The sequence below is a fragment of the Esox lucius genome, chromosome 14 (genome assembly GCF_011004845.1).
Source record: "Esox lucius isolate fEsoLuc1 chromosome 14, fEsoLuc1.pri, whole genome shotgun sequence".
Lineage (NCBI taxonomy): Eukaryota > Metazoa > Chordata > Actinopteri > Esociformes > Esocidae > Esox > Esox lucius.
Window position 1 is genome coordinate 30,762,018 of NC_047582.1, and position 25,127 is coordinate 30,787,144.

The 25,127-nt window shown below is 42.5% G+C and overlaps 2 protein-coding genes across 4 annotated transcripts in view; one reads left to right on the forward strand and one right to left on the reverse strand.

Annotated features, from left to right (window-relative positions):
* Positions 1-1,444: 1,444 nt before the first annotated feature.
* On the reverse strand, positions 1,445-5,133 carry purg (purine-rich element binding protein G). The gene has a single exon (XM_010889601.4). The coding sequence runs from the start codon at positions 4,030-4,032 to the stop codon at positions 2,998-3,000; it is 1,035 nt and encodes a 344-aa protein (XP_010887903.1). The 5' UTR covers positions 4,033-5,133; the 3' UTR covers positions 1,445-2,997.
* A 162-nt stretch (positions 5,134-5,295) lies between these two features.
* Positions 5,296-25,127, forward strand: part of wrn (WRN RecQ like helicase) — a 29,570-nt gene continuing 9,738 nt past the window's right edge. The window contains exons 1-33 of one of the 3 annotated variants that reach the window (XM_010889600.4): positions 5,296-5,505; positions 5,933-6,009; positions 7,075-7,196; positions 7,750-7,895; positions 8,032-8,180; positions 8,562-8,711; positions 8,827-8,869; positions 9,007-9,109; positions 10,019-10,421; positions 11,666-11,752; positions 12,389-12,506; positions 13,040-13,115; positions 13,280-13,347; positions 13,645-13,753; positions 14,122-14,190; positions 14,608-14,690; positions 14,859-14,965; positions 15,508-15,695; positions 16,655-16,829; positions 17,473-17,654; positions 17,801-17,902; positions 18,005-18,097; positions 18,233-18,377; positions 18,541-18,711; positions 19,718-19,812; positions 21,840-21,903; positions 22,260-22,333; positions 22,494-22,581; positions 22,947-23,059; positions 23,392-23,506; positions 23,681-23,806; positions 24,141-24,303; positions 24,617-24,780. In XM_010889600.4, the coding sequence (XP_010887902.2) occupies positions 5,463-5,505; positions 5,933-6,009; positions 7,075-7,196; positions 7,750-7,895; positions 8,032-8,180; positions 8,562-8,711; positions 8,827-8,869; positions 9,007-9,109; positions 10,019-10,421; positions 11,666-11,752; positions 12,389-12,506; positions 13,040-13,115; positions 13,280-13,347; positions 13,645-13,753; positions 14,122-14,190; positions 14,608-14,690; positions 14,859-14,965; positions 15,508-15,695; positions 16,655-16,829; positions 17,473-17,654; positions 17,801-17,902; positions 18,005-18,097; positions 18,233-18,377; positions 18,541-18,711; positions 19,718-19,812; positions 21,840-21,903; positions 22,260-22,333; positions 22,494-22,581; positions 22,947-23,059; positions 23,392-23,506; positions 23,681-23,806; positions 24,141-24,303; positions 24,617-24,780 (4,011 nt within the window). In that variant the 5' untranslated portion in view covers positions 5,296-5,462. Of the gene's footprint in view, positions 5,506-5,932; positions 6,010-7,074; positions 7,197-7,749; positions 7,896-8,031; positions 8,181-8,561; positions 8,712-8,826; positions 8,870-9,006; positions 9,110-9,234; positions 9,436-10,018; positions 10,422-11,665; positions 11,753-12,388; positions 12,507-13,039; positions 13,116-13,279; positions 13,348-13,644; positions 13,754-14,121; positions 14,191-14,607; positions 14,691-14,858; positions 14,966-15,507; positions 15,696-16,654; positions 16,830-17,472; positions 17,655-17,800; positions 17,903-18,004; positions 18,098-18,232; positions 18,378-18,540; positions 18,712-19,717; positions 19,813-21,839; positions 21,904-22,259; positions 22,334-22,493; positions 22,582-22,946; positions 23,060-23,391; positions 23,507-23,680; positions 23,807-24,140; positions 24,304-24,616; positions 24,781-25,127 lie in introns of those variants that run through there. The other 2 variants (XM_034296883.1, XM_020053372.3) reach the window with 2 other exon arrangements.

Genomic DNA, 25,127 nt, shown 5'->3' on the forward strand with positions numbered 1-25,127 from the left:
ATTGTCACTTCAATGTTTAAACCAATGCATGGATCAAGCGGTCTCAATTTAAATTGGTTAAGGAAGCAGCAGAGAAAAGTGCTGTACTTTTTTTTGTTAAAGTGCTTTCTTAGGGAGCCTTGTGTTTTAAAGAGCAAATTAGATGTGCATTCATATTCATGCGCGTTCTACACCTCCAACAGATAATTTTTTTTATGGCCTAGGTCAAAGTTGCTCCTGCTTTGGCCTAAAGATGCAGCAATCATCTTTAAAGCCTAAAGCAGAATCATTGGGCATCTGAACTAAAGTTGTGCTTACGATTTTTCCGTAATGGGTTGTATAACTTAGAGAAATTACATGAGTTAAGTGAAAGTTCCATAACACACGTTAGATTCACTTAAATGAAATACACTAAAATAAACAGTCTATTATTGTGCTTTCATGCATTTTTTCAAATATGGTAATAGTTTGGATTGCAATTTAGATCAAAAGAAAATACTGCGCATTTACCAAAGTGCTAATATGAACTTTGTTTTTGAGACAATCGTTTTTAAGCTTTTTTTCCCGTCATGGACCTAACCCTTCCTTCATTATAAACAGTACCTTTTTCCTTGAGAATCAAAACTCTGTCAACAGCATCCATGTGGAAAATGCTTAATTCCGTTACACAAGACCCGAAGTAACATACGCGAAGCGTGAGCATAATGCTCCATTGGATTCGCCTCTCTTCAATGGATCGTCCGCGCAGGACAAGGATATGGCGGGCTACACGTACAGTCAAATAAAGTACATTTAACAATTTCAGCTTTGCAGAGGAACCGCTGTTTCGTTAACTCAAGGGGGCATAGTTGTAACGCGAGGGGGCATAGTTGCTTGGGAGTTGGAGACAAAAACGATCAGGAAATGTGCACCCTGTTGCCACCAGGTGCAAGGGAACAAGGGAACAAGGGAAAATAAAGGTTTCAGCATAGAACATTAGTTGGGAGGAGGCCATGTACAAACAATTTGAAGTGAAGCCCTGTTTAAGCAAGATGTTAAGCCCTTATTAGTGACAAACTGCAAGATTGTTTGTCTAATACTCTGACATACAGAGGTGTTCAGATGAATGAGGTATGTCTTAAGTGGACTAGGTATCCATCATATGACTTTTCATATCTCTGATCATACAAACTTTCTTCCACTATATGATGTGGAAGAAAGACAGAGCATCACCAAGGACTTGTTTTCAAAGGTTATTCACCTGGACTTTTCCTACCAGATAGGGCAAAATATACATAGGAATATAATAAATCATAGTGGACAAATCATTCTGTTGAATGCAGACAATTAAATTAATTAAAACCATTAGATTTTTTTCCCCCTATCCGATAAACAGAATCCAGATAGATAACTTGAGAAAACGTTCCCTGCAATTTATAAAAAGCCTCAGACGGGCTTGTGACAAAGGGCTTTTTTTTTTTTTTACAGTCTGCTCTCAAATCCCCCTTCACATGTATTCGGACTAATTTACATGTGGGCAACAAAGGCTGGATCAATACGGATGTCCTGTTTTTGGAGTCAGGCATTTATCTATAGCACCAGTGTCAGTAACAATTGAGACTAAAAATATATTACGGCAGATATCCATGTGAAGACAAATTGTGATACATTTAAATGTATTTGTTGATATGTACATAATGTTACAGTCAGACGCATTAAATAACATGCAAAAGACAAAGTGGGGTTAAAGGATAATTTAAGGACCCTGCTGACTACGTTGCATTTGGGCCATATTCTATAGACGCATGGGTTGGATCTCAATGTTTCAAGTATCGTCATAAGATTCATGAAGGCATCAGAATGTTTACTTCTGAAGTGTCAAAACTCTGGACAATGAGCAGCGTTAAGTCTACAACAGAGGGAGTCTCCCAGACGGGAACCTACTTAAACCGCTCCGAATCACAACGGCCATATGAGGCTCGGTCAAAACTACTGCACAACAGAAAGGAGGTGTCATTCTGAATGCCCACGAAAAAGCGGAATGAACAACATTGTCCGTGCTCACCGGTGAGATAAAGGTGGATCATATTTCGATCAACAAGTTTGTGAACATATACTTGAGAAGAAGCAACACAAAACGTTATAACTAAGTGCAGCATCACTACTGATCAGCTATTTCATAACTGACATCGGACACATTTGTAAGTCGTATTAATGCCAATGAATCATATTTTTCATGTAGGCATTGAAAGAGAATTTTGCAGACATCGTTTACAGATATTTTACAGTAGTGTAACCTGTGTAGAATTCATTCAAAAGATTTCCACTCGTTCTCGTGCATTTTATGATCGGCAATGGGTTCTAAGCCAGTGTGCAAGATTTTAACCCAGCTATGAAGATCATGTGGTTAGAGACCCAACAAAGGGGAAAACCAACCTCCAAATCATTCATAACTCCTTTTTATATTCGAAGATGCTTTCCCCACCCATGAAATACTACTAAATATACCAATGACGCAAAGACAAATGACCGCTGATGCATAAACTACCAGCTTTCAGCGGTATCTAAATTTGACAATAACCCCTTACCATGCCTGTGAGATACAGGAAGTTGTACACCGTCATGTCTCACCTTTTCCCACCCGCAAAAATGCACATGCGCACACGCACATCCACTGAAAACTCTGCAATTCATGGACATTCCGCTACAATAAAAAAAAAAAAAAAGGATCCGCTTCATATAGATGACATATGTCAACTAGCATTTTGTCTGTCAGTTTTCATTGTGCAAAAATAGGCAACCCTCCCTCCGTCACCCATTTAAAAAACGGGTGCCATCATCTAAATATACTAGGAATGAAACAGGTATAATTAAGAACATTTTAAAACAGCTAGTTGACATGAGTCATACAGTACAGTACAGTATAATAGAGGTACGTTAAGAATATTGTGTATTATAAAGATATTGTCACGTTTAGCTTTTCCCTTCCCCGTTTGAACCCACCATCACTATACCTCTAACAACCATAGCATGCCATTGTCAATCCTCCTGGTCTTCACTACTGTCTTCGCGAGGCTCTGTCCTCTTCTCCTTGTGACAGGTGAAAATTCGCCGCATTTCCTCTTCATACCTGATGAAATTCTCCCCAAATCTGGCCCAGGCTTTCATTGGAACTGTTATGGTGTTCCTGTATGGCTGTCGTACCTCACTAATCTTTAAAAAAACACCGTACCGGTTGGAACCAACGTCGAAATAAAACCTCTTATTGTCTACTCGAAAAGATGCGGCTTCGGGAAGCTCGGGGGCTTCTTCGTGGTTCCTACTCCCTCTTCCTCGCTCATCGGTGGCATCATCATCGCCATAGTCTTCAATCAGCTGCGACAGTGCATCTCTGAATTCGATTAGCCCCTGAGCCGGCAACACTATAGTCTGCTCTATACCCTGACCGTAATAACCCATGGTTCCATGTCCTCTGCTGACAGTCTGTCTGATGCGGAGGAACCGGCCCCGTTGGTTCTCTTTCAGGTCCAGGTAGTACTTTCTGTTATCTCTCTCGATAAATTCACTCTTCAGGACGCGGTGAGTATGCTCCTCCGACACCACGGAGCCGTTCGGAGACAGGCCTACAGGTGCTGCGTGGTGATCCTGCTGCCTTCTGCGGGAATCGTGCGGGCGGCCCTGACCATTGCTCTGCTCCTCTGGCCGTGGCACAAGGCCACTTCGCAACCCAATGTGTGCGTAATAATCGATGAAATCCCCCAAGCAATACCGTAGATCAGGTGCCATTGACATGGACAGCGTCAATTTGCTCTTCCTGATGTTATCATGACGGCCTCTTCCAATCCAAACCTCTGCGATTTTCAGGAATCTGCCCCGTGCACTTTGTTTTACATCCAAATAAAACCGTTTCTTCTGAATGTCGACACGTTTAGAGGCAAGCTCCTGAATGTCTATGCCCTGCTGCTGTGTTCCAGGGTCGTGAACATACTGTTGAGGATATGCGCCTCTCGCCATAGAATCTGATGTAATCCTTCCTCTACCTCTTTCCATCCCTCTTGAACATGTATCTACCATAATTATTTCGTTTTCTCCACTGTTAAGCGCACGAACAATTGTCTATCCATTACTAGCCAACCCGCTGTAACATGTAAATGTTCAGCTAGCCAGCCAGCTAGTGGCTGTAGAAACAAATTTCAAAGATACCTCGAATGACCTGAAAATGGCAGCTAGTCGGCTGGAGTCATCGGCTGATCGAGTTTCTGTCCTGAATCAAAGGTCATGTGTAACATTTGTTGCTGTTTCCATCGTAAACCCAGGCAAGGCGGGTTACCTAGCTACCCCTTTCCTTGCATCTGACACTTCTCCCCGGTCTACTGAGAGGCTATGAGAGCCCTAGCCTGGCGAAATGAAAGGAGAAATCGTCCAATCCAGGGTCTCTTTAGAGGGCGCTGCTTCGGTAGCGGCAGCTTGGTGAACCCAATGAACCCATCAAACTCTCCCCCTCCCTCTCCAGACAGAAGAGAAATCTAACACAGTAAGCGAATTTACTGCAAATAACTGCCTTTATAAGGTAGATAGCTGCTAGCTGCAATAAAGATGTCACCGTCGATATATATGCTGCCAAGAAGGAAAAAAAATAGCAGCATATCAATATTTTTTACGTACGAACGAGTGGAACACATGATAAATGACTTGGATAGATGAATGAATTAGATACCTAATGTTTGTTTTAGCGCGCTATGCAAATTATTCTATTGATTCAGTCGATATTCTCCCAAGACCAGTTAAACTGAATATATAATATAAATACTAATAAAGACATAAATAATAAGACATAAATACAAAAATCGTTATCGATGTGGTTAAAACAGATTAAAAGCCGGAATAGTTTTTCCGAAGTAGCTAAATTAACGAATTATTTGGCTACGGTTACACTACCAAAACAGTAGCACACTGTTCAATAATGTTACGAAGTTGCAACTCATCCTCCACAACAGTACGTGGCAGCAACTCTCTGCAGCAAATCAAGAGGAGGAAGAAATCCGCGGGAAGTGTGACAGAAATAGTATAGACGATTTTATTTACAGAAAATAAGACGGTAGTTTTGAAGACAAGACCAAGTACTTTTTAAATCCTGCCCCGGCGGAAGTTGTTCAGTAGAGCTAGCTACTCTCATCAATAGCCTCTTGGCTATTTTGTAGTCTTCCGCACCTTCCCCAACGCGAACATAAAAAAAATAAATAGAATAGAGGCGTATCTCCAAGTAGCATGTCTCCCCTTTTGTACCGTCTCTGGTGGTTAGCTAACAAGCATGTTTTGCAAGCAGCTAACTTGTTCACAAATCGCTGGAGTTAGCTAACCACAGTGAGCACGGAAACATGAAAGTAGACAACAGTTTTAGTCTACAGTTATCATTTTCCCCATTAGCTACAGCTTATTAAAGTTATATTAACAAGCAAGCTGATTACACAGTGTGAGTACAGAATAAGCAAAATCCGAAAGAAATGTTGACAGTCAACACTGTGGTAAGACCTATACAGTCTATGGGTAAGACATTTTGGTTTAACACTTGTATTTCTAGTGTATGTTATGAAAGTAGCATCCACGTTTCTGCCAGCTGTGTCGTTGGATTAACTAATATTGAAACGCAAGTAACTGTTGACAGCCTGCCTATGTCTCTTAACTTGCTAGTCATTTTGTCAATGTCATGCTTTAAAGCGAATCTAGAACACACAAAAAAATAATACTAGCCATGACAACAGCAATTAAAACTTTATTTTACACCACCACTTTTTATTTATTTAGTCTACTGAAAAGCTGATAATGACTGAGGAACTGCATTTCAAGAAGAAATATTTAGCTTGTTAGGGAATTAAATCTGGTTATAGCTGCATTTGCTTTAAACTACAGGAACATGTCATGTTTTAAGCCAGAAAAGTCTAACTATAGTTATAAAACTCTTATGCCCTAATAGATTCAAACATGACTGGCAGGAATTTACCTGAGTGGATGTCAAAGAGCGATGTGACTGAAAAAGATGCACATAAACAGGTAATTGAAGAATAGTACTCACTTTTGTAGTCCAGTGAAGTGAGCACAAAACTGATATTGCTATTAAATCAGAGGTAGACTCCTGGTTTTAAACAGGTGGCTCTATCAAACACAGACTATGCTCTTGTAGTGGAGGTCTAGTGACGTCCAGGTGCCTTCAAGCAGCAGTCTGAGGTTAGTTTTCAAGGTGTGGTTAATTTTCAATTCAGCAAGGGTCTAATTTGCTTAGGTTTACCTATTCACCAGAGCTGTGCAAGATCTTATTCAAATAAAACGCACTGTTCCTCTCAACCTATTTTCATATTCCCTTTTATTTGTGAAGTTGAGATTTTTTTGAACGCCAGTGTTAAATGCTATTGTGATATTTTCAATAGACCGTTTCTTTAAAGCAGTTTGTAGAGACAGCATGTGTTGCTGTAGAGTTTTACGTGAAGAGTCCTGGATCAGGCTGTCACTTTTCTATAATTTGCATACATAATGCATTTACTGGAAATGTAAATTAAGAGAGAGCAAGAAGGCACATGTGATGTAATAAAGTGGCCTTCAGTTTGCATATTGTCTTTGAAATCCTGAAATGCTCAGCCCTGTAGAGCAGTGGTTTTCCCAACTCTGGTCCTCCAGTATCCCCAACAGTGCATTTTATTTTTGCCCCAGCCAAGCATCGCCGATTCAACTTGTCAACTAATTATCAGGCCCTGATTAAGTTGAACTGAGTGTGCTTGTCCTGGGCTACCACAAAAATGTGTTCTGTTGAGGGTACTTGAGGGGCGGAGTTGGGAACCACTGTGTAAAGCAGTGGTTCCCAACCAGGGGTACTAGGACCCCTGGGGGTACTTGAAAACACTCATGACACCATAGACTTACTAGTGAAATGAACATGAGGGGGTACTTCAGGGGTACTCCAAGCTGTGCAAATTCTTTTTGGGGGTACAGTAACTGAAAAGGGTTGGGAGCCACTGGTGTAGAGGAACACTAAGGCTCATGAAGCATTCTCCTGTGTGTAAATTATGATGGCAGATTTGGTCTGCATGTGCTGATTATAAGCAAGTTTTTTGTTCTCCACAGGTTCAAACAGGACTCTATAAAACAAATCTCATCGACAATGACCTACCGTATCTGGAGTTTACTGGCACAGTCATTTTTAGCCAGGAGAAAAATGACTGCTGCTTTCTGTCTGAGGATTTAAGGTAGTCAGGATATCCAGTCTGATTCTACCCGTCTGTCATGCTGTGGCTTCATTTAGAGAGAGATCCTTGTGTCAGGTTGTGACTGTACTCTAAATAAGTTGCCGATAGATTTTAATCCCCAAGATATTTACCAGCCAGCCTTTGTTTCCTAAGAACTTATCCTATCTATAATCAGGAAGTATTTGTCTGCCTATCTGGATGGTAAACGGTAAGAAGTGATGTTATTCAAATGTCTGAATCCAAATAGCACCTCATTGGCATAGTATCAAGCGCATGTTAATTTATGGGCATATTTAATTTATCTGGTTGGATGTTTTATGCTAAAAGCCGGAACTGTTTAATGATGTTGAATGAATCTTGTCATAACCCTGCTATAACTACAATTTTCTTATTTTTTTATTACAATAAAGTTAATTTAACTGTATTATTTTGCCACTGTAGCCAAAATAGTAATAATGTGTGCTAATGTGTTAGTAGGGGAGTGCGTCAGTACATTAGCCGTGATGAACAGCATTTTTTATTTTATTTATTATTATATTTTATTTTTCATTAGGTCTAGTCTTTCCCCTGGCTCAGCTGTGGGCTTTGACATAGAATGGCCTCCTTCATTTACAAAAGGCCAAAAGAAGAAAGTGGCCTTGGTCCAGCTGTGTGTTTCTGAGGAGAAATGTTACCTTTTTCACATCTCCGCCATGTCAGGTAAGGTTCCTTTTTGAAAGATATAGTTGAATAGTTTATTAATTATTGCCAATAGTGTATCTCAGCACATGAGTAATGCGTTTCGACCTGTTCTGCAATGGTTTTCTGTACTGCATAGCACTCTGACATATTTCAGGATTTCCAACTGGCTTGAAGATATTTCTGGAGGATGAGAACATCCGAAAAGTTGGTGTTGGCATCCAAGGAGACATGTGGAAGCTACTCTCGGACTTTGACGTCAAACTGAAGAATATTGTGGAGCTCGGAGACATGGCGAATGAAAGAGTAAGATCAGAGGAATGTACTCGTATTTTACCACCTTTACACCCTGGTAACAGCACACCAGTGTGCAGATTAAATGTCAAATCCACCTATCTTTCAACATACCCAATGACATGTATGATTTATATTAATTATTTTAAAAGGCCTTCACTTTTTTTGGGTGTGTAACAGTTAGTCAAATCCTTAAAAAGAAATAGACATCCAGCCAAAACACACCGTCCTCACTGCTGGAAAAAAAGACTGGCTTCCTCGAACATCCCTCCGGTTAAATGCGTCTTCTTACTTGCTAGGAGGAATAGTAGAAGCACTGTGGTTTGATTGCTTTTTAGCTACATACAGTAAGGTTTCTTCACTTACCTGAGTTGGCTTTTTCGTCATTTTCAGCTGCTATGTGGTGAGAAGTGGAGCCTGGATGGCCTGGTTAAGCACCTATTTAAGAAAAGGCTGTTCAAACAGAATGATGTGCGCTGCAGCAGTTGGGATGACTTTGGGTTGTCGGAAGAGCAAAAAAGATACGCAGCTACAGATGCTTATGTGAGTGGGAGTGACATACTGTGTTATTGGGGAAAAGCAAAAGTGAATTGTTCTAGTGGAAGAGTGTTTGTTTATCAAGTGTGTTTCTTTTCTTTTTTGGTGTTGTCTTGCCTAGGCTGGCCTGATCATTCATAACAAACTGTGTGCTATGGACCCTGGTGAGTGTTTTGTAGCTTATGGTGGACGTGTATTGCATTTAGTTTTTCAAATACTTATTTTTATTGTTACCTTTCATTCATAGCGGAAACGTACATTTATTTGAATGAGAATGTATGTCTTGTGTATTCCACTACAGCGGTCCTTTGTCAGTCCAACCTTAAGGACAAACTGTCTCAAATGGCCTGTGAAATGGCAGCGTTAGCTGGCCGCATCCCAGAGGAAGGCATTGACATCAACAGGTTTGCTACACAAACATGACTATTGCAGGCCGAGGTGTTAGCCATTTTTGTACTTCATAATTACAGTACTGACGGGGTCAGAAATGTAATTTCTCTTATCGGAGCACTCTGGTTAAAAAGGGATTTTCCTGCTCAAGAAAATATTATTTTGTGTCCTACAGTGGGCTAGCCACCCCCTACGGTAAACATATAGCGCTGCAGAATGGCTTCAATCCAAGACCCTTGCAATTTAGGCCCACTCTCGCTCTCTGTGTTATGCACTTTCTCTCTTCTGTCAGTCAAGGGATAAAATGCTCCATTCTTCTAGATACCAGAAAGCTACAACGGCAAGTCACACTTTAGTTATTTTCTGTTATTGTATCTTTATTACTTTATAAATAACGATAAATTGTGTTGTGAGTTATTTACTGAAAGGAATAAAATGACTGAGCTATTTAGTGTCATTATTTTTAGTGACTAGCTATAAAATAAGCTAGCAATGAACTATATTTTGTTTGGAAAAGTAGCTTTCTGGTATTTTGTTTTATCAGTGGGTTGACAATAACTAAATACATTTTATATTTTCGCTTATAACAAAAAGTTAAAGTGGGAAGATAATAAATTATAATAAAATGGGTCTCTAAACTAGACGAATACGAATTGGATGAAACCAATGTATTCCGATTTACAATAGACCAATGTCTGTCTTTCTGGGTTAGGGTGGGGTCTAGGTCATCCTAACCAAGGCTGTGTTGTAAATATACCTGTGGCCACACTCTCAGTCTAAGCTTCAGGGGCCAAAAGAGGCTCGCTTAATAGAAATATACATTTTATTAATTAAATAAATGCACAGTGATTTATTTATTACGCAGGCTGCATGGGGGCTTAAAATAAATGTGCAGTGATCTCATATTTTCTTTCTAATTCTAGGCTTGGGCTGTTAGTGGAGCACCTGTACGTTAGCTTCAGCGCCCTAAGAGATCTGCTGTCGACTACTGGATCTTTGTCTCGCGATTTCCCAGTGTGCAAGATCGTCAGTCCTGACAGAACAGACACTACTAATGGGACACGCATCCGTGATCAAGGCGTATCGGGAGAAGGCAATGAACCGAATTACTCAGGGATAGACCATGTTAACGTTCCTCAACCCACGGAGGATGCCAGCAAACCCAACGGCGTTAGAATTCCTGAACACTTGGAAAATGCCAGCAAACACACTAACTATGGAAAAGACTGCATCATGTCCCTGGATATCTCGGAGTATGAGCTTGAAGCTGTCAAGATGCAGGCCAGACTGGAAGATCTGGAGGAACAGTGGACTCAGGAGTGCCAGGTGATGAGCAGATCTGTTTTATTCCAGGCCTATCTGTGTCGTAATGCTAACTAATATGGTCATTGTAATGAAACTATCTAGAGGAGTTAGCAGAACTGCACCAACAGATCTGGAACAAGGCTTCGTATGTATTTGTTTGTATGTCCTTGTTGTGAACCCCTCTGTTCTTTTTGCTTTGTGTCAGCTGAATGCAGAGATCATGTGATTTTTGTAAGCAGATGTGTACTTCTGGCTAGAAATTATATCCATAGTTTATATGTTAAGCCTTAATTTACAACAACCCTGAATACCACCCTGAATACCACCCTGAATACCACCCTGAATACCACCCTGAATACCACCCTGAATACCACCCTGAATACCACCCTGAATACCACCCTGAATACCACCCTGAATACCACCCTAAATACCACCCTAAATACCACCCTAAATACCACCCTAAATACAACCCTAAATACAACCCTAAATACAACCCTAAATACAACGCATACATCTGCACTTAACACCATGGTACCCGGAACTACAACAAGAGAACCGGTGGCGCAATCTAACCTCTCTTTTCACACTACACTGACAACTATCTTCAACGATGCATCTGTGAAAATACGCAGATAACACGACTCGGATGGGTCTGCTTACTGACAGCAATGAGTCCCTCCACCATGGGGAGGACAAGTGCCCGGGGGGCTGATGATGTCAGATAACCTGGAACTTAACCAGTGTTTGTGGAGGTGGTGGTTGACTCCACCTCTCCCTCTTGAGATCTTCCCTGAATCGCTCAAATTCCCAGAGACCATCGTCTCTTACAATCTCAGGTACGACGACAACATTCAGGAATCACCAGGAAGGCACAGCGGATGTTCCGCTTACAGATACGAAAAATAACGATCTCTGTCCTGATTTGTACAGTCAGTCCTCGCCTCTTACGTCCTTGTCTCCTCCATCACTGGTTAGTGTCTTCGTCTGCATGGTGAACTGGTGAACTGCACTGTATTGTAAGGTCCATGGAAGGGGTCATTGGTTTGCACCTGCCCTCCTTTTAGATCCTTCGTGGCTCCAGGGCGAGGAAGATCATTCCTGACCTCTCAAACCCTGGCCACCCACTGTTCCAGGCATCTTCCTCTGGCAGGCGGGCAGTGCAGATCAATTGTGACTCACTGTTTATTTTGTGTACTCTTTCCCGATGTGCTGGAAAATGGTTATTCAGAAATCAATGATTCATCTTTGTACTGTTTCTATTGAAGGAGACGGAGAGAAGTGCCACGAATCGCTCCGCTGACCTTTCGTACGAAGTTGAGAGTGACGAGGAGCTTGAGAGTGAGATGCTGCAGGTAAGGATGTCTTGTTTCTAAACTTCACCCAAACCTTTCTTAGGTCATACTGCCCATTCTAATAATGCCCATTGGAAATATTCATTGGTTTCCCATTCTAGTGGAAGTTCTTAGTCAAACACAGCGGTTGTAAAGTTTGTTAGCTTTGATCTTTAGTTTCCCTTATACAATACAACCAATGGGTGTCTTTATGTGCTGTCTTTATTTACCATTATTGAGAACACCACCTCTTTTTCATGTTGTTCTGTGCTTGTATTTGTACCTCTTGGAAAACCTTCTGTTGGTTTTGTACTCTGTCCCGGAGGTGTTAAGAGTGCTAATGTTTTTTCACGAATAACCTGACAAAGTGTTAGTGCCCGAACTATAAGCTCGACTCAGATAATTTCGAAAATCAAGTAAATGAAAGTACTTTTGAAATAGGAGTTTGCCACAGATTTTCTGTTGTGATTTAGCATCATGTCTTGGCTGACTACTTTATAGACCTTTTTTCTCTTGGCCTTTTCAGTGTCATTCGTGATATGGTTTTTGATTGGATGTCTTAAATTCAGCACTTTCTTTTAAAGTGTTACTAATCAAATATCGGCAGTGGTAGTAGTACTTTGTGACAGTGTGTGGTTGGAATGTTTCTCACCCCAGTGTGCAGAGGAAATGGAGAGGTTGAGTCAAGAGAAGCAAATGGAGCCTGAGAAAACACCCCCAGGCCCAGAGGAGGAGGAGGAGGAGGACATAGAAGAGGAACAGGAGGAAGAGTTTGGTACTGATGGAGTTGTGTGTTAGCCATTTCAAGTTTCCAAAATGATTGCGGAGAAACAGTAACTGACCACAAATTAGGCAGCCTTATTCAGATCTCCTGTTAAGTTTAAAATGCTAGGAGGCCGTGACTATATCACATAGTAATAATACTTGCCTTTTTCCGCTTTGAGCTTTACAGAAATTCCACGACCCATATAGCAAGTAATTTATAAAATTAAAAAATCCAACACAAAACAATTGAGAAAGAGCTACAGATTTTATGATTCAACCTGTATAGGGATTGTATTCAGTGTAGATGTATTTGTAGAAAGGCTGGTATAAAAAAGCAAACAAACATGGAATATATATTTGCCATTGGTAGTGCCAGTTATGGCTAGTTATGAACCTAGTCTATCCCCTAAGAGTCAGGCTGTTTGCCCTCAGCAGGGTTTTAGAACAGCAGTTCTGGATTCACCTCCTATTCTCAAAAATACTCAAGTGGATGAGAATTTGTTTTTGTGTCACAATCTATTGAGTTCTTTCCTCCACATCCAGATCCATCTCTTCCAGAGCCTCTTCCGGAACAAATTAAGTGTCTAAAGATGTATTTTGGACATAGTCGCTTCAAGCCGTAAGTCCCCCCACCCATACATATTCTGCTTCCATTTTAATATAAACAGTATTCGATAATCTCTGGATCTGCTGAATTCTGTGTCTTGTCGTGTGTGTGCATCAGAGCCTATTATTTGTCGTTTCTGTAATTTGTATGTGAAAGAGAAATCACCTCTGTTTCAGAGTTCAGTGGAAAGTAATTAACTCCGTTCTGCAGGAGAGACGAGACCACCTTGTTGTCATGGCAACAGGTAGGTTTCCCAGTTCCTTCCACGGCCCTCTTCAAAATGTGTTACTGACTGCCGCTACTAATACTGACTGCCGCTACTAATACTGACTGCCGCTACTAATACTACTAATACTACCACTGCCAGTGGTACAGGAAACATAAAATATAGAGTCCAATTTCTTCATAATACAGGGCTGACATTTTGTGAATCAACACTGTGAATGAAGACATTTCTCATAACAGGTGATGTAGTTGTTAGTTTGTCAACTGACACATGATGTACACGATGAAGTGAGTGATTGTCTGTGTCTCTCTGAAGGCTATGGGAAAAGTCTGTGCTTCCAGTTTCCCCCAGTCTACTGTGTTGGCATCAGTATTGTAATCTCTCCTCTCATCGCTCTCATGGAGGACCAAGTGCTCCAGCTTGAGTAAGTAGCAGCGTTTAACACCAGCAAATCTTGAGGAATTCCAGACCTGGCCGGCGTGAAGGCTATTGCCTTGGGGTGCGTGGGGTCTCTTCAAAATATTTTGATTGTCACACTTGATTTAAAAATTATAATAATCTCACAAGTTTGATATTAAAGTGCCTACCTCTTAAGGGTGAATATTGTGTTTTTGTTCAGCAGGGCATGTCATTGTGTGACGTTCTGATAGAAAAGCTGTATTTACAGGTTACACCGCGGTTTGAGAGGTGTTCTGTTTGTTACATTTCTATCTGCAGCTGAATGGTGGGAAACGACAAACATGTTTCTCCGCAGCAAACTTACTCGTCCTCTTTTTTTTTTTTCTTCCTCAGAATGTCCAACATTCCGGCTTGTTATCTCGGCTCGGCTCAGACCAAAGATGTTTTATCTGGCCTGAAACTGTGAGTTGTTTAAAAGTAACTGAACATAAGATTGAATGGTTTTGCAAACTGCTAAAGTATTTTAAAAGGATGTAGTGTGTACGCACACACTACTTACTGTTAGTTGCTCTGGGAAAGAGTCGTCTGCCTCACTGACTCTTTTTTAAATTTTGGTCAGAAAATCTAATCATGTGGTATGTCCTTGAAGCACTACCCCTGACATAGTTGCCCTGTACTTTGACAAATTACATTTGTGAAATAGACGGTTTGTCTCGGTATGACAAAACAAAGGCTCAATTGGAAATGTATTAAATGTGTATAAATCAATAAAACAACCTGTAGGATGGTGGAAGTCTGAGTCGAGCTCCCCTGTAGCCGTGGAGGCAGGCGGCCTGTGTGCTAACTAGTCTGAGAACAACTACTCTTCTCTGCCTGCAGGGGGCAATACAGAGTTGCGTACATGACCCCAGAGTACTGCTCGGGCAACGTCTCTCTGCTTGTTCAGCTCAATCAGAGTATAGGTGAGTGAGACCCATTTATCCACTTCCAATAACATACGTCGCCTGGCACATTTTCCACACTGATAAAGTACATTTCCTGTACATTCAGCTGTTTCGAATATCTCTGGTGTGCGCGCACTGATCGTAAAGCCAACTTGAATTGTCACCTTTCTGCCACGGTTCCTGCAGGTATCTCTTTGATAGCCGTGGATGAGGCTCATTGCATCTCCGAGTGGGGCCATGACTTCCGGGGGGCGTACCAGAGCCTGGGCAGCCTGAAGAGAGCTCTGCCTGACGTAAGGGCATTTCCATCCCTCTGCAGACATCATGGGCACATCTTGAACAGTACGTCGTCCGTTACGGAAACGACTGGCTGACGTTATTCTTACGAGAGAGTGTGCCGTCACGAGGACATTACGGACCAGGTCTCAAGATGACCCTTCAGGTGTTATAGACAGATGGCGAACACTGACATTACCGTTATACTCTTATTTTAAATTGTATGAGGAGGGTTTTGAGGTGAAAGTGTTCCCAGGATAGTGTTTAGTTATCCGGCTCTTGGCTTTTAGACTTTAATGTTCAAACAGAGTTGTTCTGCTGCTCTGTCATTTGCAACTATCAAGCTAAGATATATCGTCTTTTACCAGCCAGCCAAATAATTTTTTCTTTTATTTTTAAAACACTACTTAGCGTTCTGGTGGTCATCCCACCATCAGCTTCTAAGACCATTCAGATGATTAGAAACGTGCGTGCGTGCATGCGTGCGCGCGCATGACCAGAGCAATGAGTTCAGGATAGCCCAGGGAGCTCCCATTCCCATTGCCTGTCCTGTCTTCAGGTTCCCATCGTGGCGCTAACAGCCACTGCCAGCCCCTCCATCAGGGAGGACATAGTGAAGAGCCTGAACCTGGAGCGCCCCGTGGTTACCTGCACCTCCTTCGACAGACCCAACCTTTACCTGGAAGTCAGCCGCAAGTCTGGGGGCATCGTTCAGGACATGAAGGGCTTCCTGAAGAAGGCAGCGGGGTAGGTGCCATACATTCAGTATATATACATTAAAGCACAGTGGTATATTTCAGTAGGCTTACATGATGTTGGGTCTTTGGTATATTTCAGTAGGCTTACATGATGTTGGGTCTTGGGTATATTTCAGTATGCTTACATGATGTTGGGTCTTGGGTATATTTCAGTAGACTTACATGATGTTGGGTCTTGGGTATATTTCAATAGGCTTACATGATGTTGGGTCTTGGGTATATTTCAGTAGACTTAATTGATATTGGGTCTTGGGTATATTTCAGTAGACTTGCATGATATTGGGTCTTGGGTATATTTTAGTAGGCTTACATGATGTTGGGTCTTGGGTATATTTCAGCAGGCTTACATGATGTTGGGTCTTGGGTATATTTCAGTAGGCTTACATGATGTTGGGTCTTGGGTATATTTCAATAGGCTTACATGATGTTGGGTCTTGGGTATATTTCAGTAGGCTTACATGATGTTGGGTCTTGGGTATATTTCAATAGGCTTACATGATGTTGGGTCTTGGGTATATTTCAATAGGTTTACATGATGTTGGGTCTTGGGTATAATTCAATAGGCTTACATGAGGTTGGGTCTTGGGTATATTTCAATAGGCTTACATGAGGTTGGGTCTTGGGTATATTTCAATAGGCTTACATGATGTTGGGTCTTGGGTATATTTCACTGTTTGAATATGTAAACAGTAAAATATACCCAAAACCCTACATCATGGAAGTCCACTGAAATATATGATTTTCCTTTATTCAGTGTGTGCTGATTATATCAGTAGGTCCATTAAGATTTTACATCCAAATTCCTTTGAGCCAGATGCTTAGTATAAAATATATTGTCAACCTGTGTGTTCAGTACCTGACGATAAGAACAAAAGACTAGTCACACTGTGATTATCCATCCGTGTTTGTTAGATGAACATGTGTTTTTCTTTCTCTTGGCCATTTCAGAGGTGATTATGCGTTTGAAGGGTCCTCCATTGTCTATTGCCCCTCGAGGAAAGAGGCGGAGCGTGTGTCCAGCACCCTGAGCTCGCTGGGCATTGCGTGCGGCGTGTACCATGCCGGTCTGGGGATCCGAAAGAGGAGGGAGACCCAGCATCGCTTCATGAGGGATGAAATCCAGGTCGGTTGGAATGTTTTAAGAAACACAGAAAACATGATTTGATTGTTACGGGGTGCTTCAAGGCCTGCTTGACATTCAGGCTCAGAATTTCAAGTGCTGGAATACTTTGAATCGTGCGTCTCGACTTTGTCCTTGTGAAGTGCTTGAAATGATGACAGTGGATTAAGAGGCTCTCTTGCTGTGAGTGCACTGTTTCAATATGGTTTGCCATTACATTTTGATGAGGTGTAGAGATGTTTTGGTTTGCCCCGTGTCATTCTGGATTCTTGACTGCTCTGTAACGCTACTGGCTCCAAAACCATATGAGGGTTATTATGGAGAAAACATGGAATGTGGGCTTCAAACGGCAGGACGGGTTAATTTCTTCACTCTTTATCCACTTCATCGTAATGAGGTTAAGTGGCAGAAAAAGCCTTTTAATTAGACTCTACGAACCCTCAAAAAAGTTAAAATAAAGATACATTAAAAAAAAAATAACACCTGGGTCAGTTAACTTTAATTAATGTACTATACAGTATGCGACAGTCTATAGTTTTTTGCAAAAATATAGATTTAAATCAGCGGCCAAATGAAAGCACAAATACATAATTCATAGTTTGCCTTGTAGGCAATCATTTCATTTATTTATTTTTATTGTTTTCAGTGTATCGTGGCTACAGTTGCTTTTGGAATGGGGATCAACAAGCCTGACATCAGGAAGGTCATCCACTACGGTGCCCCTAAAGAGATGGAGTCATATTACCAGGAGATTGGGCGGGCCGGGAGAGACGGGCTACCTAGTGCCTGCCACGTCTTGTGGGCGCCAGCGGATCTACAATTAAACAGGTCAGTCTCTCTTCTGATTGACGGGCAAAAAACATTCCTATGACGCCCGGTTGTGAATGGCAGACCAGGCCTAGTGACTTAACACTCTGTCTTTGAAGTTCAGATGAGGAAAAACTCCAGGCTTCATTTGATGTCCTTCTGCACAGGTTCCTCATTAATCAGGTAGCAAACAACAGATTCCGTGGGTACAAGCTCAAAATGATGGGAAAAATGGACCAGTATCTCAACTCCTCCAAGTGTAGAAGGAAGTAAGTCTAAATGTTCTTCCCTTAGTCCATGACAATGAGAAATTGAAGTGTTTTAAGGTGGAAATAGATTTCCAGATTGCTTCCCATTGCATTCTTCTTCAGACTGATCCTCTCCCACTTCGAAGACAAGCAGCTTCGGAAAGTCACCTCTGGCATCATGGGAACCGACAAGTGTTGTGACAACTGCCGTTCTGGGTGGGAGTTGGTCCAGCAATTCTGCATTTTATTCCAACTATAGACGCATTTTGTAGAACCTGTTGTCACATCTCTAATTAAATTCTGTGCGTCAATGTTGGACTGTAAATTGATCTCCTCCATCTGTGGTTTTAGGGCGGTCAACAGAGTCACTTTCACCGACATGGTGGGTGGTGGGTGTGAAGACTATGGTGTGTTGGCTTTCCAGTTGATGGGAGCCATCAGTGCTATGGGGGAGAGATTCGGCTCTTCAGCCCCGATCCTGTTTCTGCGTGGATCTGTGAGTCTTATATTGAGGGCCCTGGGTCATGTTCATAAGGGTACAACGCAACGAAAGATTATAAAATGTTTCGCACCAGGAACTAAAACTAGTCCATATTTAATCCCTTACGGTTTCAATTATTTCCGTTTGGTGCCTGAATATGACCCTGTTCTTCTTCCAGTACTCTCAGAGGGTCCCTGAGAAGTACCGGCAGCACCCTCTGTTTGGAGCGGGCAAGAATGTTTCGGAGGCCTGCTGGAAAGCCCTGACACGGCATCTGGTGAATGAGGGCTACCTGATGGAAGCCACTGGCGCCTCCAAATTCTGCATCCTCTGCAAAATCACCCAAAAGGTTTGATACAGCCTAGCATAATAGAGCTTAGCCTAGCAATACGTTACATAGCCTAGCAATACGTCGCATAGCCTAGAAATACGTCGCATAGCCTAGCAATACGTCGCATAGCCTAGCAATACGTCGCATAGCCTAGCAATACGTCGCATAGCCTAGCAATACGTCGCATAGCCTAGCAATACGTCGCAAAGCCTAGCAATACGTCGCATAGCCTAGCAATACGTCGCATAGCCTAGCAATACGTCGCATAGCCTAGCAATACACAGCATAGCCTAGCAATACACAGCATAGCCTAGCAATACACAGCATAGCCTAGCAATACACAGCATAGCCTAGCAATACACAGCATAGCCTAGCAATACACAGCATAGCCTAGCAATACACAGCATAGCCTAGCAATACACAGCATAGCCTAGCAATACACAGCATAGCCTAGCAATACACAGCATAGCCTAGCAATACACAGCATAGCCTAGCAATACACAGCATAGCCTAGCAATACACAGCATAGCCTAGCAATATACAGCATAGCCTAGCAATACGCAATACGTTGCATTGCCTAGCAAAATGCCACATTACCATGCGATACATAGCATCACCTAGCGATACATAGCGTCGCCTAGCGATACATAGCATCGCCTAGCGATACATAGCATCCCCTAGCGATACATAGCATCGCCTAGCAATACATAGCATAGCCCAGCATAAGCTGTCACAACATGGCATAACTTAACATAAAATCACACTGTATTCTGTTTTTCCATCTATGCACTGTGGCTCTGAGACTGGAATCAGGTTTTTGGAATGCCTGCTCGTAGTGAAAATGTAATTATTGTTGAAGACAATACAGTGTATTGATGAGTGTAATATGGGTGTTGTTGTGTTTTTGCATATTTGTCGGTGTTTGACTCCTCTGGGAACTACTAGGCACCACTGTGTTGGAAATGGGACGTCCTTATTAGGGGTGGATGTGATTCCCTTTTAAATGTGTGATTCTACTTCATAGGGGAGGACGTGGCTCAGACAAGCGCTGAATGAGAAACACAGAACCCTTCTGCTCCAGTCGGTTGACACAGACCTCAACGCCTGGTCTGCACTAAGGTAGGCCCTCTGCAGCGATGTGTCATTGTAGCAATGTGTTTCGAATTACAGTTGTGGCACACCGACAGTGCCCCGGTATCCTGGAAAAGGCATCTGTGAGTTAGGTTTTGGCTGTTGGCCAGTGAATGCGTTCAACTCCGGCACATGGGTACCAGCAGAAAAAGTCCTGGTTGCCTAGGCAGTGTGATAAGAAGCAGGAAGACTTATCAAGGTGCGGTTCAGAGGAAGCATGTTAGGATCTGTCCAGCTCTTGCTGTTAAGTGTTTTCAACGAGACAGGGCCGTAGCCTTCAATCGGACATCACAACATTGAGAGGAAAGAAAGGGGGGGTAAGAACACAAGCATTTATTATCGAGTTTAGATGGTTCCTTTCTGGTTGTTTTCTTTCTTTCCACATTTTGAACACAAACCTGCTCTAGCCTGACTAGAACAGCCGACCAGCTGTTGCCTCACGTCAACATAAACAGTAAAAACCTCAAAGCGATCAAAGTAAACACAATGTCGAGGTGCCAAAATGTCTCCTGGCATTTGGCACCAGCTGAGAAGGGTCTCTGAACTCCACACACAGCTGGACAAAGAGCCATAACTCTAGAAGACTTTTGTACGTTCAGTTCCATAATGAAATGTTTATAATTGAGTGTAATTCCTGATTTTCTAGGCTTTGGGAAAGGGAAGTTATTACGTCATTAGCTTGTCAGCATCCCTGAGATCTGTGCAGCAGTGGTTATTCAGGCCAAAGCATTATTTTGAGACTCCCTTGTTCTTGACAAGGCATCCAAATTCTCCCTGGCTCCACAATCCTTCAGCTGTTGCTTTTATTGAGTGTGAAATAGTGAAAATCGCCACTGTGATTTGGCTCCCGGACGTATCAGCGTGTCGGCTTGTTCCTCTGTTTCTTAGCTCTCTCCCCAAATATTCTCTCTCTATACTTCTCTCTCATTCTCATTTTCATAAAATATGTCTCATAAAATCCTGCTCTTGATGTTTTTAGTGGGGGGGGTTTCCAGATTTTATTTAGCAAACGCTCACTTGGTGACATAAATTGACTCTTGTTTTTGTAGTTGTGTTCTGTTTCATTTAAATTTTTGTCATTTAGCTCAGCCCTTATTCAGAGAAACATCCAATAGTGATTTAATGCACTTTAGTGCATATTGTACTTTTTCTTGTTTAGTTACAGTGGGGCTGAGAGGGAATAATGAGCCAATTGGAAGCTGGGAATGATTAGGTGGTTGGGATGGCATGAGTGCCGAGTTGGAAATGCAGCCAGAACATCAGGGTGACAACCCTACTATTACAAGCAAAGCCATGGGATCTTTAGTGACCACAGAGTTAGGACACCGGTGACGTTTCATCCCCAGAAAGCTGTATGAACATGTGTGACTGCATTGTACACAGAAATGCGAAGTGTACGTTTGTCTTGTGAAGTATGGTTAGTGCTTTGTGGACAACTCGATTAACCCTTTCCCCGGCTGTGAGATCACGAGTCTTCACGTTACAAATAGGGCTCTCACAATATCAGATTTTGTGAATAGGCTACAAAAAGGCGTTAATTCAAACGCTAGTGTGTAGGTCCAGACTCGTAGTTTAAGCACATGCATCGTTCGTCCACGAATAAGGTATTGAAAAACCGAGAGGAGTTTTTGGAAAAATACGAGGTCTTTTTTCTATGTGAATAGGCTACAAAAACGGTGCGTCTTTGCATATCTCTCCTGGGGGTTGTAGTGGGGCTAGTGAGTTGATTTCAATGCCAGTGCATAATTCTCCTCGTTTAAGCACATGCATCCTTGTTTATAAGTGACATGAATAAGGTATTGAATAAATACTACTTCAGTTTTGCCTAGTGAATACGATATTATCATATGTGTATTATTAACATGATATCAATATAACATTTTTTTTTAATATCTCGGTTATCGTCAATACCGCGACACCCCTAGTTACAAACAATCGTGCGCTCTTCATTGGTGAGTAATCACTCAGCGAACTGTTATCCCAGACAAAACTCTTTGCTGTTTACCTGATTTCAGACAACGACAGGGCCTGGCGTCTGCCGCCACTAATAGCAGGAGTGGACTGTCATCAGACCCACAGGCGAGTATCCCCGAAAGGCTTCTGACAGTAAACTACCACAACCCCTGTAATCCTTTTGGTTTTGGCAGATTTTCCTAATTTGTTCCCACTTTAAACGGAGTGGAACTTATTCAGGCTTCATTTAGCGTACGCTAAGGCTTTTAAAAGCAGCATAATATAACTGAACATAATTGTTTTTTCTAGTGTGTCAGTTTCTGTTACTAGCTTTATTAGAATTGCAATTCTAACTGAAGTAGTTTTTCCTTAAAAATACAATTGAAGAGCTTGTTTTAGATGTAACACGTTTGACAATCGACAATCAGTAAGCATTAAACGATTTGGGGAGGCTTGTGCCCTGATTTTTTTTCTCCCAACAGAACAACGGGCTACAGGTCTATTCTAAACCAGACAACAGCAAAGCTCTCCTGAAGTCAGACATTTCATCGGGCAGGTATAAAAATGTTGATGGGACAAATTGTCATATGACATTTGCCTGTTTGTGTAGGTTTTGTCTAATCACATTATGCAGTTTGGCCCCATGGAGGTCCAAGAACACACACACACACACACAGCCCTGGACACTGGCCTTTAATTCTTTAATTTATTTTCAGTGACAGGATGACGACTAAGTCCTCGACTCAGAAGGCAGTGTCCAAACCACAGCCACTTCCAATCTCCCCCAGAGAGCTGGAACTGCAGGTAGAGTGAACTTAAAACTAACCCATACAATCTTTTCCATCATCCCAGTGATAAAAATAATAATAATAATAAATATAGATCCACTTCATGCAGTGACGGGTCACATTTTCACAACAATAACGGTATAGGATATACACGCATGCAGGATCATTGTCCAAGAATACGTCATAAAAAGTGAAAGAAAACCCCCCGTCAGTATGCAAAGCGCATCTCGCAGAGCCTCTCTTTTTTTCTCGGTCAGTATAATTCCATTGAGGATGACTCTCGTGTTTACTGGGGCTCACCGTGTGCCTCGACCTCAGCACGCGCTGGTTCATTCTTGTGTTCTTCCATTGTCAAAGCCTTGTTCATTTGTCCCTATGCAGACAATGTTGTACGCCAAGCTTGTTGCTGAACGACAGAAACTATCCAGCGAGAAGGACATCCCGCCGGCCATTCTGGCCACCAACAAAATCCTTCTGGACTTGGCCAGGATCAGGTATGTTGAGTAAATTTCATGCAGGAAAGTCGTCACTAGTAGAGCATGACAATCGCACATTATTTGTTTAACATTTTATTTTGTTGGTCTTTCAATAGTGACCCTGTATTGCATTTACATACGTAGATTGTCTGTGAGTGGAGGACGTTGTGTTTGTGTGAGCAGCCTTGCTCCGGTGAAAAGCACATGCTGATATTTGAAAACTCCGTCTCCGGTGTTTGTAACAATACTTTCTGTTTCTGGTGACCGCGGATGTCGGGCAACGGTGGAACGGTAAAGACAATGCGACCGGTGTGCTGTTGGCTGATTTTAAGATCACATTGTTTTTGCAGGCCATGCACCGTGTCCAGTCTAAAGCAGGTGGACGGCGTGTCCGAGGCAAAGTCCAGCATGCTCGAGCCCCTCCTCAAAGCCATAGCGTGTTTCTGTGCCGTCCATGGGCTTGCGGTAAGGCCCGTCCACAGCAGAGACGGCATATTCACAGGCTGTGACTTAGTTGCTGTGCAGTCGCGTTAGTTTTAACGCATGCTAGTAGAAGGGCAACATCTTGTGTTGGTTAGCGCTACTACGAGGTGTTGTTCGTCAGAGTTACAAGGTTTCAAATTCCTGTCGGTTGTCCAGGTAGACTCTCCAGCTCCGGCTGAGGTTCCAGGTCCAGAGACTGTGACGGCCCGGCCCAGACCCTCCCCGTTACCCAACAGCATTGCCATCACCTACCGACTCTTCCAGGAGGAGGGCAAGAGCATGGTTAGGCATCCCTGTTTTAGTCCCGTCTACATTAATTGGATGTCCAGTCTTATTTCCACTAATTATTCACACACTATCGGACCAACCAGTGCTGACTCATTTCCTTTAGCAAGATCCTTTGTTCTAAAGCTTCTTAAACTTAGGTACACGCCTCACCCAACATAACCCGGTAGGGGTCAGTTTAGCTTTGTATGGTGTGTAAGTATATACTTTTTAATTCTGACCTGCGGTCAAATTTGGTGTACATGTATGTATGTGCCTGTTTTGGGCAACTCTTTAGACACACGCCTTTGTGTTTTGTGTTCTTCAAGCTGTCTGTGCGCATTGTGATCAGACGCAGGTGAGCGACGTGCGGAGTCTACCCATGGCCGTTTTGGAGTATCAGCTAATCCAGGCCTTCCGGGCCAACCATCCCCTGGACACGGAGAGAGCGGGCCTAACCGCGGCATTACAAACCACCATCACCAGTATCATCTGTTCACACCCCATCAACTCCGGTACGGACATGTCACCGCCCGCAGCGCTCTATTTCCTGTGTCCAAATTAGATGAAATCTCAGTGTGGTTTTTACAGTGTCTGTGAGATTCCACTCAACATCAACAGGACCTGTCAGGGGATCTATGAAATAGGCTGGCACCCTCATGGTTTGGGGCCAGTGGGTTTTCCAGACAGGGAAACATTACTGAGCCTCTTCATGCGGCTAGTAGTGCTTGAGTTGGATCAGCTTCCTGTCCTTGACCAGACGCTGAGTGAAAATGGTCCTGGCCCTTGATGCAGTGCCCACAGACAAATACCCTCCTCTCTCCGCAGAGCTCGGTGACATTAGGGCTATTCGAGCCTGGGTCCCAGAGCACATCCCCACCTTCCTAATCCAGTTGACTGTGGAGTTGCTGCGGAGAGAGGGAATGCCCACAGCGCCACCTGGTGTTTCAAAGAGCCAACAGCAGCCTGAGCTCACCTGGATAGAACCTGAGGTCAGTATAAAATTGCCCTTTTAATAATGGGGTTTACACTAATATGAACAAACTGCATACATTCCTGTCTTTGTATTTAGAGACTTTGTCTACCCCTAAATTATCTCTATAATATCCAATGAATGAATGATTCTTTTTTTCGCAGCATTTGCAACCGTGTTTAAGATATTTCTAGACTGAAAAGGTTGCAGTCGGATTAGATATAGCATTTTGAATGTCGGGTCCTTGAAGTGTAGTTACTTTGCAGTGTGTGTAACGTACTGTACATACTGCATGTTTGAATGAGGACAATATTTTATACATTAATTCCGCCACTAGATGGTGCCAAACCTCCATGTGAACCCGGA